Below are 12,862 nucleotides of genomic sequence, written 5' to 3'. Positions count from 1 at the left end.
ACGAGTAGCACTGATCCAATTTGTGTTCTATAACATGCACTACTTCTGCGTATGCAAAATGTACACTTAACACAAACCGTTTTCCTTCCACCAGACATAAAAATGCTGCTTGTCTTTGCTTTCGTGACGTCCTGTAGAATCCACTCATAAATCTGATTTTTAGTTTTGTTTACTACCTGAAGTAGTACACCATCTACTGTACGATACTAAAACACTGACCTATCAGAAGCATTGCTGTATCCATGGAAAAAGAGACCAGCCACTTTTTCAGTCGAGCAATGTGACTTGACGGGCTACAAGCTCACAGGTTGATAAACATGAGTCTTGGGCACGTGGAAAGAAATGCTGTAGACCAAAAAAATAGCTTAATGAAATGTTTAAACATAAAGACTATAAAGAGTAATCAATAAGCCATAATAAATGAAAAAGCCAATGGTGTGAGACGACCCTTGGCTTTAAAAAAAAAAGTCTCCGGTCCAACGAGTGGAGTTTCTGAGCATCTTGCAGATCCAGCCACAGTTCTTCTGGACACTTTCACACTCACTTCTTAATTCTCATCTCATCCCCTCATTATCTGTAGCCGCTTTATCCTGTTCTACAGGGTCGCAGGCGAGCTGGAGCCTATCCCAGCTGACTACGGGCGAAAGGCGGGGTTCACCCTGGACAAGTCGCCAGGTCATCACAGGGCTGACACATAGACACAGACAACCATTCACACTCACATTCACACCTACGCTCAATTTAGAGTCACCAGTTAACCTAACCTGCATGTCTTTGGACTGTGGGGGAAACCGGAGCACCCGGAGGAAACCCACGGGGAGAACATGCAAACTCCACACAGAAAGGCCCTCGCCGGCCACGGGGCTCGAACCCAGGACCTTCTTGCTGTGAGGCGACAGCGCTAACCACTACACCACCGTGCCGCCTTGCTTCTTAATTTTGTACCAAAAAAAAAAGTAGCCTTCATTATGTGTGTTTTTTTTAATTTATTAATTTTTAATCTGAAAAGTGCTCTCTTATGGACTATGCTGCTCAGATATAACACATTTCTTTTCCTGTAACTTTTTAATTTTGTCCTGGAAAAAAAGCCAAATGAACATTTGGAACTCCTAAAATGTTTTTGTAATGTTTTGATTCAGTAATGTAGAAGTCATACAATAGAAATCTCTAACAAAGTTTGTATGAAGAAACAAAAATCGGAGGCCTAAGACTTTTGCGGTGTGCGTGTTTTATGTATTCAATTGCGATCACGTTTGAGAAAAACGTGCGAGAGAAAATGATTTGCGATGCTTCAGGGAAGCCGTCATGTTTCCTTCTTGTGATTTTTATTTACCTGAGTTGATTAATGTTTAATCTTGTACAGTTTGGCCCTGTTTTAGTTAAAACTTTTTCATTTAATACTTTTGTGGAATGTTTTGACGAAGTAATGAAAGAAGGAGAAACTTCCAGATGGTGCACTGTTTGCTTCTACGCTCCTTACTTTTGAGGGCTTTTGTTCTCAAGCTCCAAATTATATTTTCAGTCTAACTCATGGTTGCTTTACTGTACAAAAGGAAATCCAGACATTTTTGCATGGCTGATGATGTCACTTACTTCACATGATCCTTAACGTGGGCATATTTGGTTATTTTATTACAGCACATGGATATTTCCTAGATATCTTGAGCGGGGCGGCACGGTGGTGTAGTGGTTAGCGCTGTCGCCTCACAGCAAGAAGGTCCGGGTTCGAGCCCCGTGGCCGGCGAGGACCTTTCTGTGTGGAGTTTGCATGGTGTCCGCGTGGGTTTCCTCCGGGTGCTCCGGTTTCCCCCACAGTCCAAAGACATGCAGGTTAGGTTAACTGGTGACTCTAAATTGAGCGTAGGTGTGAATGTGAGTGTGAATGGTTGTCTGTGTCTATGTGTCAGCCCTGTGATGACCTGGCGACTTGTCCAGGGTGTACCCCGCCTTTCACCCGTAGTCAGCTGGGATAGGATCCAGCTTGCCTGCAACCCTGTAGAACAGGATAAAGCGGCTACAGATAATGAGATGAGATCTTGGTGAGCTGCTCGTCGTTGTTGATGATGAAGAAGTCTCCTTGCACATCACATCAAGTTTTTGGGGAAAAATGGTCTCAAATTGGTGCCTTTCAGTCATTTATCAGCTCTAATCATTGACATAGTGGATGTGGGAACATCTTACTGACAAAACCCAGAGCCCAGACCTGTGTGCGGTGAGGAAATGTGTTTTTCCGATTACAGCAGACGCGTTTCCTGTTTTCATGCTGCTATAAGTAATGCGAGCAGTATGCGGTTTTCTTTTATAACCTGTTTATTTTGTTAGTGTATATAAATCAGATTCAGGTCACAGATGTATTCTGGGGTTTGGGGGGGGGGGGAAAGACCCCCAGCAGAATTCATATACACTCTCACTCGCACTCAAAAGGCGTTTCATGCTGTTCTCTCACTCTCTCTCTCTCTCTCTCTCTCTCTCTCTCACACACACACACACACTAGACTGACAGTGCTAAGAAATACAGTCCTCTATTCCACCATAACAGAGTGTAATTAATACTTCAGTAAGATTAATAAATTGACCTGTGAGCTATTGATCAGAAACTAGTCTAATTAGCAAGGCTTGGCTAAACCACAAGACCTACAGGTTTCCTAGAACATCAAACATCATCTACACATTTCTACAGTTTCTTTTCCCCAATTGCATCAGTGTGTGCATTTTTAAACCATTAGCATGTGCTGCTCATTAGTTATACAATATATTACAAGTGCTTTATTCCTCTACAGCGATTTGCTAACAACTCAGATTTTTATTACTTAAAAGATAAGTCATAGATTTTTTTTTTTTAAACATACCGGTAGTTATGTTTAATGTTGTTCTTGCTTATGTTATAGCAGCTATAAACAGCCGTTCCCTCACCAGCCTCTCGTTATTCTCTCTCTTAATTTAAAAAAAAAAAAAAGTTACAGCAGCTTCACCTCTGACTGGTAAAAAGTGCTGACACTGGAGACTCCTTCCAGAAATGAACACATTTCTCCTTAGAGAACTTCACCACTATGATTTTTTTTTTTTAATCTATTTTGTTTTAAATAGTATAATTTATAAAGAGGAACATCTGCCGTACGAGTCCCTGTGAGTGATCTGTTGCCATAGTAACAATAACGTGATAGAACGAGTGCATTAATATAAACCTGCGCTACAGTCAGAGCTGCTGTTATGGAGAATTAATCAACACCTTCCGACCAATCAGAATCGAGCACTGCGTAATAAACACGTATGATGATGTAATTGTGGGCGTTTTAAATCTCACCCTGTGTTTCGGGGCAGTGTTTGTGCTTCTGTTCAGTCGGCAGTATGAGCTGATTCACTTCAGCGGCTTGGAATTGATGTTTTGTGCCACTAGGGTTTGGAAACTAATTGTATTTTTTGAAATTGTATTTAATATTTGATTTTTTTCTAAAGTTAAAATTATTTAAATTTGTTGGTAAGGGGGCCGCGTTTGGGGGTTTAGTAGCGTGTTTTCCATCGACTTACCACTTGCAGGAGCGATAGCTAGCTGGTTAGGTAGGCACTTCCTGTTGGTGTAGTTTGTAGCTAGAAAACTGGTGTCATTAACTCTCACTCGGTGCCACCAGAATTTAAAAAATGTATTCAGATTAAATTGGAATTCATATCGATTTCATTCAACTTTTAAAAGTAAAGCGTAACATTTCAGATCAACAGAATGAAAATCCACACTGTAACAAAGGCCTGAAATTTAATTATGTAGTAAATCATATAAAATTTATAAATTACCTCATACAATTGCAAAAAAAATTTTCACATTCCTATGCAAATCTATACATGGCCGAGCACTTTGGAAACGCAAACGCAGCCAATCCGCATTCAAGAAAGCTTTCCGCTACATACATCCAAATCTCAATTTGATGCGATTAATTTGTGCTGCGACAATTTATTTATTTTTACATTTAGATATTTACATTGTTTCAAATAATTTTAAAATTCAATGCAATTAATATGAAACTCAAACTGATTTTGTTCCAATCAACATCAAACCTAAAATTTCAAAAGTGGAAATTTCTCATTTACATAATGAAAATCTACATCTTAATTAATTTAGAGACTCGAGCCTTTATCACGTTTGGAATTTAATTCTATAAATTCTGATTCAGGTTTTAAACGTTATATCAGAGTCCATCAGCAAACAACTGATGTCATTTCAGCCAGTCAGCAGTCAGTAAAATTCCCGGGTGCCTCTGATGGAGAACCTGAATTTCACTGAATTTGTCCCAACAGTCTTCAGAATGAAAATTGAATATAACTTCAAAATGACAATTTCAATATCTCATCTCATTATCTGTAGCCGCTTTATCCTGTTCTACAGGGTCGCAGGCGAGCTGGAGCCTATCCCAGCTGACTACGGGCGAAAGGCGGGGTTCACCCTGGACAAGTCGCCAGGTCATCACAGGGCTGACACATAGACACAGACAACCATTCACACTCACATTCACACCTACGCTCAATTTAGAATCACCAGTTAACCTAACCTGCATGTCTTTGGACTGTGGGGGAAACCGGAGCACCCGGAGGAAACCCATGTGGAGAACATGCAAACTCCGCACAGAAAGGCCCTCGCCGGCCACGGGGCTCGAACCCGGACTTTCTTGCTGTGAGGCGACAGCGCTAACCACTACACCATGAGGCTGCCCGCAATTTCAATATATAACACGAAAAATTCAGATTTACAAAAATAAATTACAAAGCCTGTTACAAAGGCTTGAAATTCCAAATTAATTCTAACCTTGGCGATACAAAGCAAATCACATTTGATGCTGTAGTTCCTGGTTCACATTTATACGCTACATCGAATCCAAACAATTAGCAGAATTTCAGCCAATCAGCAGCCCATAGAGTCACACAGTCTAGAAATTCGATTTCAAAGTTATAATAATTCTAATGTTTTTGATGACGCAGCATTTCCCAGATGAGGAAATCCAAATTTTAGTGGCAGTAGTAATATTTCATATACACTAAAGAGTCCAATCATGGTTCACAAGAAAATAAATAAAGATCGTAACGGCGTACAACACAACTTTTTTGACATGGCCTTCGAGCTGATTAGTGAGTCGTGATTTAACCAGCAGTCATCCAGCGAGCCCTTTATTTTATCATCAGGTACAATAATATCTTCTGTTCGCTCCAATAAGGTTTAAAAATATACAGAACTGATAAACCTCTGACTTAAGGGATAAATTTACTGTAGTGTTTTCATTTTTTTTCCCCAATATCATGAACCGTAATTAAACTGGTATTATGAGGTGAAAATTTTTACACCAGTACATGCCTATGTATAAAAATTTCACTTTTAGAAAACAGTTTTAACACATTTTGCAATTGGAAGAAAAGAAAACCTGTAACCACGGACGAACATCTCAGGACAGATGGCTACGGTGGAAGAATCGTGAAGGTAAGTGAAGACGCCAGAATCTGAACAGCAAACAACTAAAATCAGATTCAGCATTTAGCCATATTTTGGTCTTTTTGCTAAAACTGATCCTGAACTGTTTGTTAGCTTCAGATGATGGATTAACACGGGGGGAAACAAAACAAAACGAGAATAAATATCACAGCTAGCCCTATTAGTTCCATAACACACACACTTACTTATCATAAAGTGAATGCACTTCTTACATGTGCGCTAATGAACCTCACAGTAATTTCCAGAAAAGCTAATTAACCCATGTTGCTCCAGTTAGCATGCTCTAGCCATAAATCTTACTCTATCACCCTGACATTAGCTACAGTGTGCTGAAAATATGCTAATATACGATAAAAACAAATCTATTCCAAGCTCAAACTGAGCTCCAGGTTTCTCGCTGGATAAAACACCCTTTCGTAAGTCATCTTTGTTTCCTCATACAGTAGAGTCCAAACGTCTGAGTGCAATAAAGCTAAGTAACACAATCCTGTCTAATTATATTTTCTCAAATAAGACTCAATGGTGGTTGCGTGTTTTTGCCAACTACATCAATTATATTGTTTTCTCACTGACTGAAGGCAGTAAACCTGATAACAATGCCAACGTCCACAGCTAGTCGTTAAGAGATTAATGTTGATGGATAGTACACCATTTACTTCCTAGCAGCACACGAAATATCCCACAGTATTAACAAGAGGAGAAATTATAGCTACTCGGCAAACTTCATAGCTGGCTAACAATAGGAAAAAACACTTTACCCAGTAATTAAAAGCTAGAAAACGTTTAAAAAATGTCAGCTAGCTAATATGCTACATCAAAAAAGGAAAAAAAAAATCTCAGGATATCCCCACACAAAATTAGCTGTTAGCAATTAACATCTCACAGCCAAACTAGCTAGCTAACCTGAGAGAGAATCCTATATATAAAGCTATAAATTAACTAATTAAATTCACTAAAATTGTCTCAGCAAAACTAGCTAGCTAAAATTAGAGTAGATCCCCTTTGTTCAAGGATATACTCACTGAAAGTTAGCTAGTGAAGTTAAAAAAAAAAAGGGGGGGGGGTGCTAGATGATAAAAAATACAAAAAGCTCGATCTCTAAATAATATCCGAAAACATTTGATTTGTTAAACGATATACTCATATAAAGAAAGATGGCTCACGTGAGAATGTCCCACAATAAACTAGCTAGTTAATGTTCAAGAAAATTGAGTTTCTTTGAGGATATTCTTAAAGAAAAAAAATAGCTAGTTACAAAACCGTAGAAAATACCTCACAGAAAAACTAGTTAGTTAACTTTAGAGAAAATCCCATTTGCTAGAAGCTATGCTAATACATCCATGGCTAGCTAGCTATCAAATGTTAAGAAATGTACCACAGCAAACCCATTAGCTAACATCAGAGAAATGTGTACTTGTTAAAAGATATCCTCCTACAAAGAGAGCTGGCTAGCTCACATTAGAAAATGTTCCACAGAAAATCTAACTAGCTAATGTTACTAACTTTTCTTAAAGAATACCCTAATACAAACATGGCTAGCTACCAAAAATTAGGAAATCTCTTACAGCAAAACGAGCTAACTAACTTCAGAGAAAATTCCATTTCTTAGATGATATCCGAATGTAGATAGCAAGCTAGTCACTAAACATTAGTAAATGTCCATCCAGCAGCATAAATAGGTTGTGAACTTTAGAGAAAATCCCATTTGTTAAAGATTATTCTGTATCTAACAAAAGTTAGGAAATGTCCTGCAGCAAACTCGTTTGCTAGCTAACATTAGAGAAAACTGTTAGAAGAGATCCTTATACAAAGCTAGCTAGTTAGCAAACACTGAAATGTCTCACAGGAAAACTAGTGTCCTAACATCAGTGAAAACTGTATTTGTTAGACGATATCCTAATATAGGTAGCTAGCTAGTTTTCCTGTGAGACATTCCAATGTTTGCTAACTAACCAGCTATCTTTGTTTTTGAAGATACCAAAATAGAAAGATAGCTAGCTAGTTATCAAACATTGTGAAATGTCTCACAGAAAAACTAGCTAGCTAACTTTTAGAGAAAATCCCTTTTTTTAACAAGATATGTTCATATATAGCGAGCTATCTAATAAACGTTAGGAACTAGCTAGTTACTCGATATTAGGAAATGTCTTGCAATAAAACTGGCTAGTTAATGTTGAGGGGAAAATGGTCGTATCTTGATGTGATTCAAGTGTAAAAGTAGCTACTTCGCCAAAATCAGTCAGTCAGATATTTAACAAATGGTGTTTTAGACCCAGTCATGCTGTCTCGGCTCTTGTGGAAATAAGGCATGAACAGAATGTTTGGGTAGAAGGGGTAAAGACTTTTTGCACTCAGACTTTTGCACCCTGCTGTTCAGGAACTGTTCAGTATTAGAACTGCTGTAAGACCTTCAGTCATCCTCACTTTGGAATACAGAGACGCATTTTACGAAGAAAAACAAAGCCTGGATGGAGGAAGTAGCAGACAGACACTGTTGGTGCATATAATCGCTAGCTAGTACAGTTAGCTTGGTTTGCTAATCTAACCTAAAAAAAAAAAAAGAAGCAATGTATAAATTAAGGAAACAATCTTCACATTGATTAGTTTAGAAGCTACTGTGTATATATACACTCGCTGGCCACTTTATTAGGAACACCCCTACATCTACCTGCTGTTTGATGCAGTTCTTTAATTGCTTGGCGGCAGCGCGATGCCATCATAAAATCATGCAGATACAAATCAAGAGCTTCAGTTCATGTTCACACGTCAGAACGGGAAAAATTGTGATCTCCCAGTGAAGTGTGACTTTCTCTCACTGTGGTATGGGTGTTGGTTTGAGCCAGATGGACCGGTTTGAGTATTTCAGAAACTGCTGATCTCCTCCTGGGGTTTTTACACAGAATGGTGCGGAAAACAAAAAACAACGAGTGAGTGAGCGAGCGACAGTTCTGTGGGTGGAAACAAATGCCTTGTTGATAAGACAGGGTCCGAGGAAAATCCACAGATAGGTTCGGGATTTTTTTGTTTGCCAGGAAGGTTGCAGTAACTCGTATAATCATTCTTTACAACCGTGGTGAGCAGAAAAGCATCTCAGCATGCAACAGCAGATCATCACATTGGGTTTCACTCCTGCAGCCAAGAACAGGATCTTAGAATCAAGAACAAGTTCCTATTAAAGTGGCCGCTGAGTGTATATTACCACCCCACGAGCAGCCCGTCACTTGCTGCTGTGAACAAAGGTGAGCATATGTTCTATGTTGTGCTTTCTCATTACAGAAACCTAACACACTCTGTGTGATGTGTGTAAGTGGAGTGTGTGTGCATGCAGCAGGTCCGATTGTAAACCCCACTCCAGATGGAGCGCTCCGCAGGGATCGGCACATGACTGCTTCCAGAGATCTCCCCAGAGCCTGATGCTTAAAGATCAGAGATGGATCAGTGGTGTTGGAAATGTGATGGAAAGATGAGAACAGACGGAACAGAGTGAGACTTCAATAAAGGGATTTTAAAAGGATGATGATGCTGACGTGAGATTGGTCAGTCCGGAATCAATCGGACGAGCTCTGCACCCAGTTTTGCATGTTTGTTTTTTGTTTCCCAGGAAGCAAATAAAAGTTTGGTGCGTGAGCTGGCAGGAATGCGAAAGAGCATCGTATGATGGGAGTGGTGATGGGGTGTCAGTGGGGGAGGGGTAAGGGTGGTGGGGGTGGAGTCGTGCAGCAGGGTCAGTAGTAGTCGTCGTAGTTCTTGGGGTTCAGGCAGTACAGGATGGCTCCCCCGAATGAGAAGATGGTGGCGCCCCAAGCCAATCCGTAACCCCAGTTGAACTCATGGTACATTCGCAAGCTGATCGTCTCGATGAACTTGATGGGGAACAGAACCAAGCTACAGGCCTGTAGGACAACTGCAGGGAGAAAGGGGGGAAAAAAACAAACAAACAAATGGTCAACACATTTGTAGCTAGCTAAAAATAACCTTGTGGTAGTGAACACTAACACTATCTAGCTTCTAGTTGCATCAGGCAGTGAACTGCTACCATGTCGGTTGCCTAGCGACCTGTATCATAGCTTATGAAGCTAAAAGTAGCTTCATGTCTTAAAGCTAAAGATAGGAATGCTACAACTCCAACTCTATGTTCACATGAGTAAGTGACAGGTTGCGAGGGTTAATTAAGACACGCGGTTAGGTTAATATGGGACGGCCTTGGGCTGAGGTGCCCTTGAACGAGGCCCCTAAAGGCCAATTTATGCTGACAACCCAGTCCTCGCAGATGGCGTCTGCGAAGCCCCCCCACCTTCGCAGACGCTCTGCGTGCACCTCCCAAAAATTGTGACCACTGCAGACAGCGTCGCAGACGAGGGCTCTGATTGGTCCACTCTACATCCGCTGTACACGCACTTCCGCTTCCCTACTTTCCCGGTTTGGTTTGTTTTCACGACCGCCATTTTTAAAAACACGAGCGAAGATGGAGCAGCACGAAGAGCGGTTGATCGAGGAAGTGAGGAAGTACGTACATCTATACGACTCCAGTTCTAGTCATTATAAGTAACCGGAGGATAAACACGCCACTAACCACACCCACCAACTACTCCTAGCGACTTCGCGCCCCCTTGCATTGTGGCGGTGAATAACATCGTGCACGCCCATTACTCCCCGCTCAATGATAAATTACAACTGTCTGCGAAAAGCTATCTGTGAAAGCCTTGTTGCAAGAGCATGCAGAGGCCTTTACTCCCAACTGCTCTCCGGGCGCGGTTAGCATGGCTGCCCATTGCTCTGGGTACGTGTGTGTGTGTGTTCACTGCTTCAGATGGGTTAAATGCAGAGAGGAAATTTCACAAGTGTGTGATGAATAAAAGTTGTGCTTTCTTTAATTTTCTACGTAAATGCGTGATGCAGAGTGGAAATTAGAGGCGGAGGCAAAAAATGTTTGCTCTGAGATTAGGCAGGTTCCTCAGGGATTCCTCAGTTCAATTCTATCACACACGTGGTCTGACATTTCTTCATTTCCCCCATGCCCAACTTGCATTCTTTCCATTCCTCTTCCTGTCTGATGCACGAAAATGGGAGAAATACTTATAACCATGGCGGTTTCACCTTATCCATCATATACGACCTGTCATTAAATACATATAGAAATATTATGAATTCTAAAGCTTGGAGGAAGGAAAGAAGTAAATTAAAAAAAAAAAATAGTACAGACAGACAAAGGGAAGACTCACAGTCTTGAACTGGCTATGTTACAATTTTAAGAAAGGAAAAAAAAATCAACAAATACAAAGAATTTGACAGATTATGAGACGTTCAAGCAAAAGTTTGAGGAGCTGCACTGAGTCATGAAAGAGGAGGAAAAAGTAGGTTGAGAATTAAGAGAGAGGGATTTTTTTCAATCCTCAGAGCTAATCACAATTTGTGATGAGTTCCTCAACAAAGCAGAGTGACTTCAAAGAACATCAAAAAATCCACTTAAAAGAAGTCTTTAAGTGTATGTCTGCGTGATTAATTCGAAACGAAGAAAGACTAATTAGTGAAACAGCTGTGTGCCGGGGTACGATGCTGTGACAAACTTCCTGTTTCCACTTTCGCTTGCCCCGAGGACACGTCCCAGTAAGCCGTTCCGCTCCGTTAATACATGCACCCTCGTTTGCGGCGTACGCGGAGAGACGAATGACGACGGATCTGAGTAGGAAGCAGACGTGAGTAGATGTGCATACTACTAAAGAAAGGGTTCAGCCAAAGACCACATTTACATAATTCCTGCTTTTTCTCCAGATGTAAGTGATCGCTCGGGATACAGTCTGACGTTTCGCCTTTTTAATTTTGCAGTGGGGTTCTTCGTACACTGCTTAACAAATCCAAGATAAATAAACGATGTAAACCAGATTTACTCAATGTGATCGCTCTAAACAGGATGATTCACCTTCGAGCTGGATTAGTTTAGCCAGATTGAGTTATTCCAGATAACCACGTGCTCCTGTTTGGCCTGGAGGAAGCGGATTGATATTTATTAGCTTTCTTATTTTTATTTAGCTACTTATTTGCTTTTGTTTGGAACAAAATCATCAGTAATGTGTCATATTTAGCCAAACGGCTAATATCCAGACCAAGCGGCATCCTCCGCTCCTGAAAAACGAAGCCAGTGTGGAAGTGCTAAAATCTGCAGTTCCTCGAATGGCCACTTGAGGCAGGCTACAAAAGTGAGTCAGTTCCCATAGACCTCCCTGTTAAAATGTCCAACTTTACAGCAAAAACAAACATGTTTACAGCCTGGTACAAGAACACGATTTCGGTCTCTGTAGCTAGTTTCCCCCTTCGTGACAACTGTATGGGGGTGAATTTTTATACAATTCAATAGTTTAAATTATATTGAGTATTGAGTATATTACATTTATGCATAATTGGGGTGGGTCTGATTTCAGTGACAGCTGGGTTTGTCATATTGTTAGCTGCTAGCTGGCATTACATCAGAACTTACCTCAGAAAATAAATAATTTATGGAGCCTTGTCTATTTTTGTCTAAGAATTTTTCTATCAAAGAGAAAACACAACTTTTAAACACCACTACACCTGTAAGTTACTTTAATCAGAATCAGAAACACTTCAGAATCAGAAACACTTTAATTGCCAGGTATGTGGACACACGAGGAATTTGACTCCGGTTCACTTAGCTCTCATAGTACAAAACAGATTAAAAAAAAAGCGTATACACAAAAACAACAAAAATAGTTGCATAGTGCAAAGTAATCCAGGTAAGTCGAGTATGGAATAGTTAAAGGGCTGATGACACGAACATGACTCTATGCAATTTCTTAAATAAACTATACAACATGGCAAACATGTTAGATTTCTGTTATAATTACGTGAAAAGAAGCTGTTGTTACGCGAATATCCAACTTTTAATTGCACAGCGCAAGAAAACTGGGTCCGTGGCTTGCGGCCATGTTGTGACGTCAGCGGAAGAACACGCTGCGGTTCTCTGGCTGTTCTACTCAATGGAAATGGCGCATGAAAACGCCGGTGAACTCTCTAGCTCTTCCTCTTCTGGGAGTCTAGAATTATGTTGTGAGTGGGATAGATCGGAAGAATCAAGCGATGACGAACACGGGTGCATCCAACTGTACAGGTTTGAACCTGTTACTGTGCAATCTGAGAGCGACTCCGATTCCGACTCAGAGATGGACAGCGGACAGGCAGACAGCCCAGCATTGAACACCACAAGGTTGGATAACAAGGCTTGGTAGGTCAACCCGTATTTGTTCAAAATGTTACGGAATCAATATTTTAATATTGTGTATTGTTGTCTTGCATGTGTAAACACTGCTTATATCATGTAAGCCGTATGCTACACTGAATACATAGTTCCTAATGGAGCATGCAAACGGCTAACAT

At 40.5% G+C, this 12,862-nt stretch overlaps 1 protein-coding gene across 2 annotated transcripts in view; it reads right to left on the bottom strand.

The window, feature by feature from the left end:
• Nucleotides 1–2,066: 2,066 nt before the first annotated feature.
• Nucleotides 2,067–12,862, bottom strand: part of tmem47 (transmembrane protein 47) — a 49,486-nt gene continuing 38,690 nt past the window's right edge. For both annotated transcript variants that reach the window (XM_060932585.1, XM_060932584.1), the window contains exon 3: nt 2,067–9,377. In XM_060932585.1, the coding sequence (XP_060788568.1) occupies nt 9,199–9,377 (179 nt within the window). In that variant the 3' untranslated portion in view covers nt 2,067–9,198. The remainder of the gene's footprint in view (nt 9,378–12,862) is intronic.

The sequence above is a fragment of the Neoarius graeffei genome, chromosome 10 (genome assembly GCF_027579695.1).
Source record: "Neoarius graeffei isolate fNeoGra1 chromosome 10, fNeoGra1.pri, whole genome shotgun sequence".
Classification (NCBI taxonomy): Eukaryota; Metazoa; Chordata; class Actinopteri; order Siluriformes; family Ariidae; genus Neoarius; species Neoarius graeffei.
This window is presented reverse-complemented; position numbering and strand designations above follow the sequence as displayed.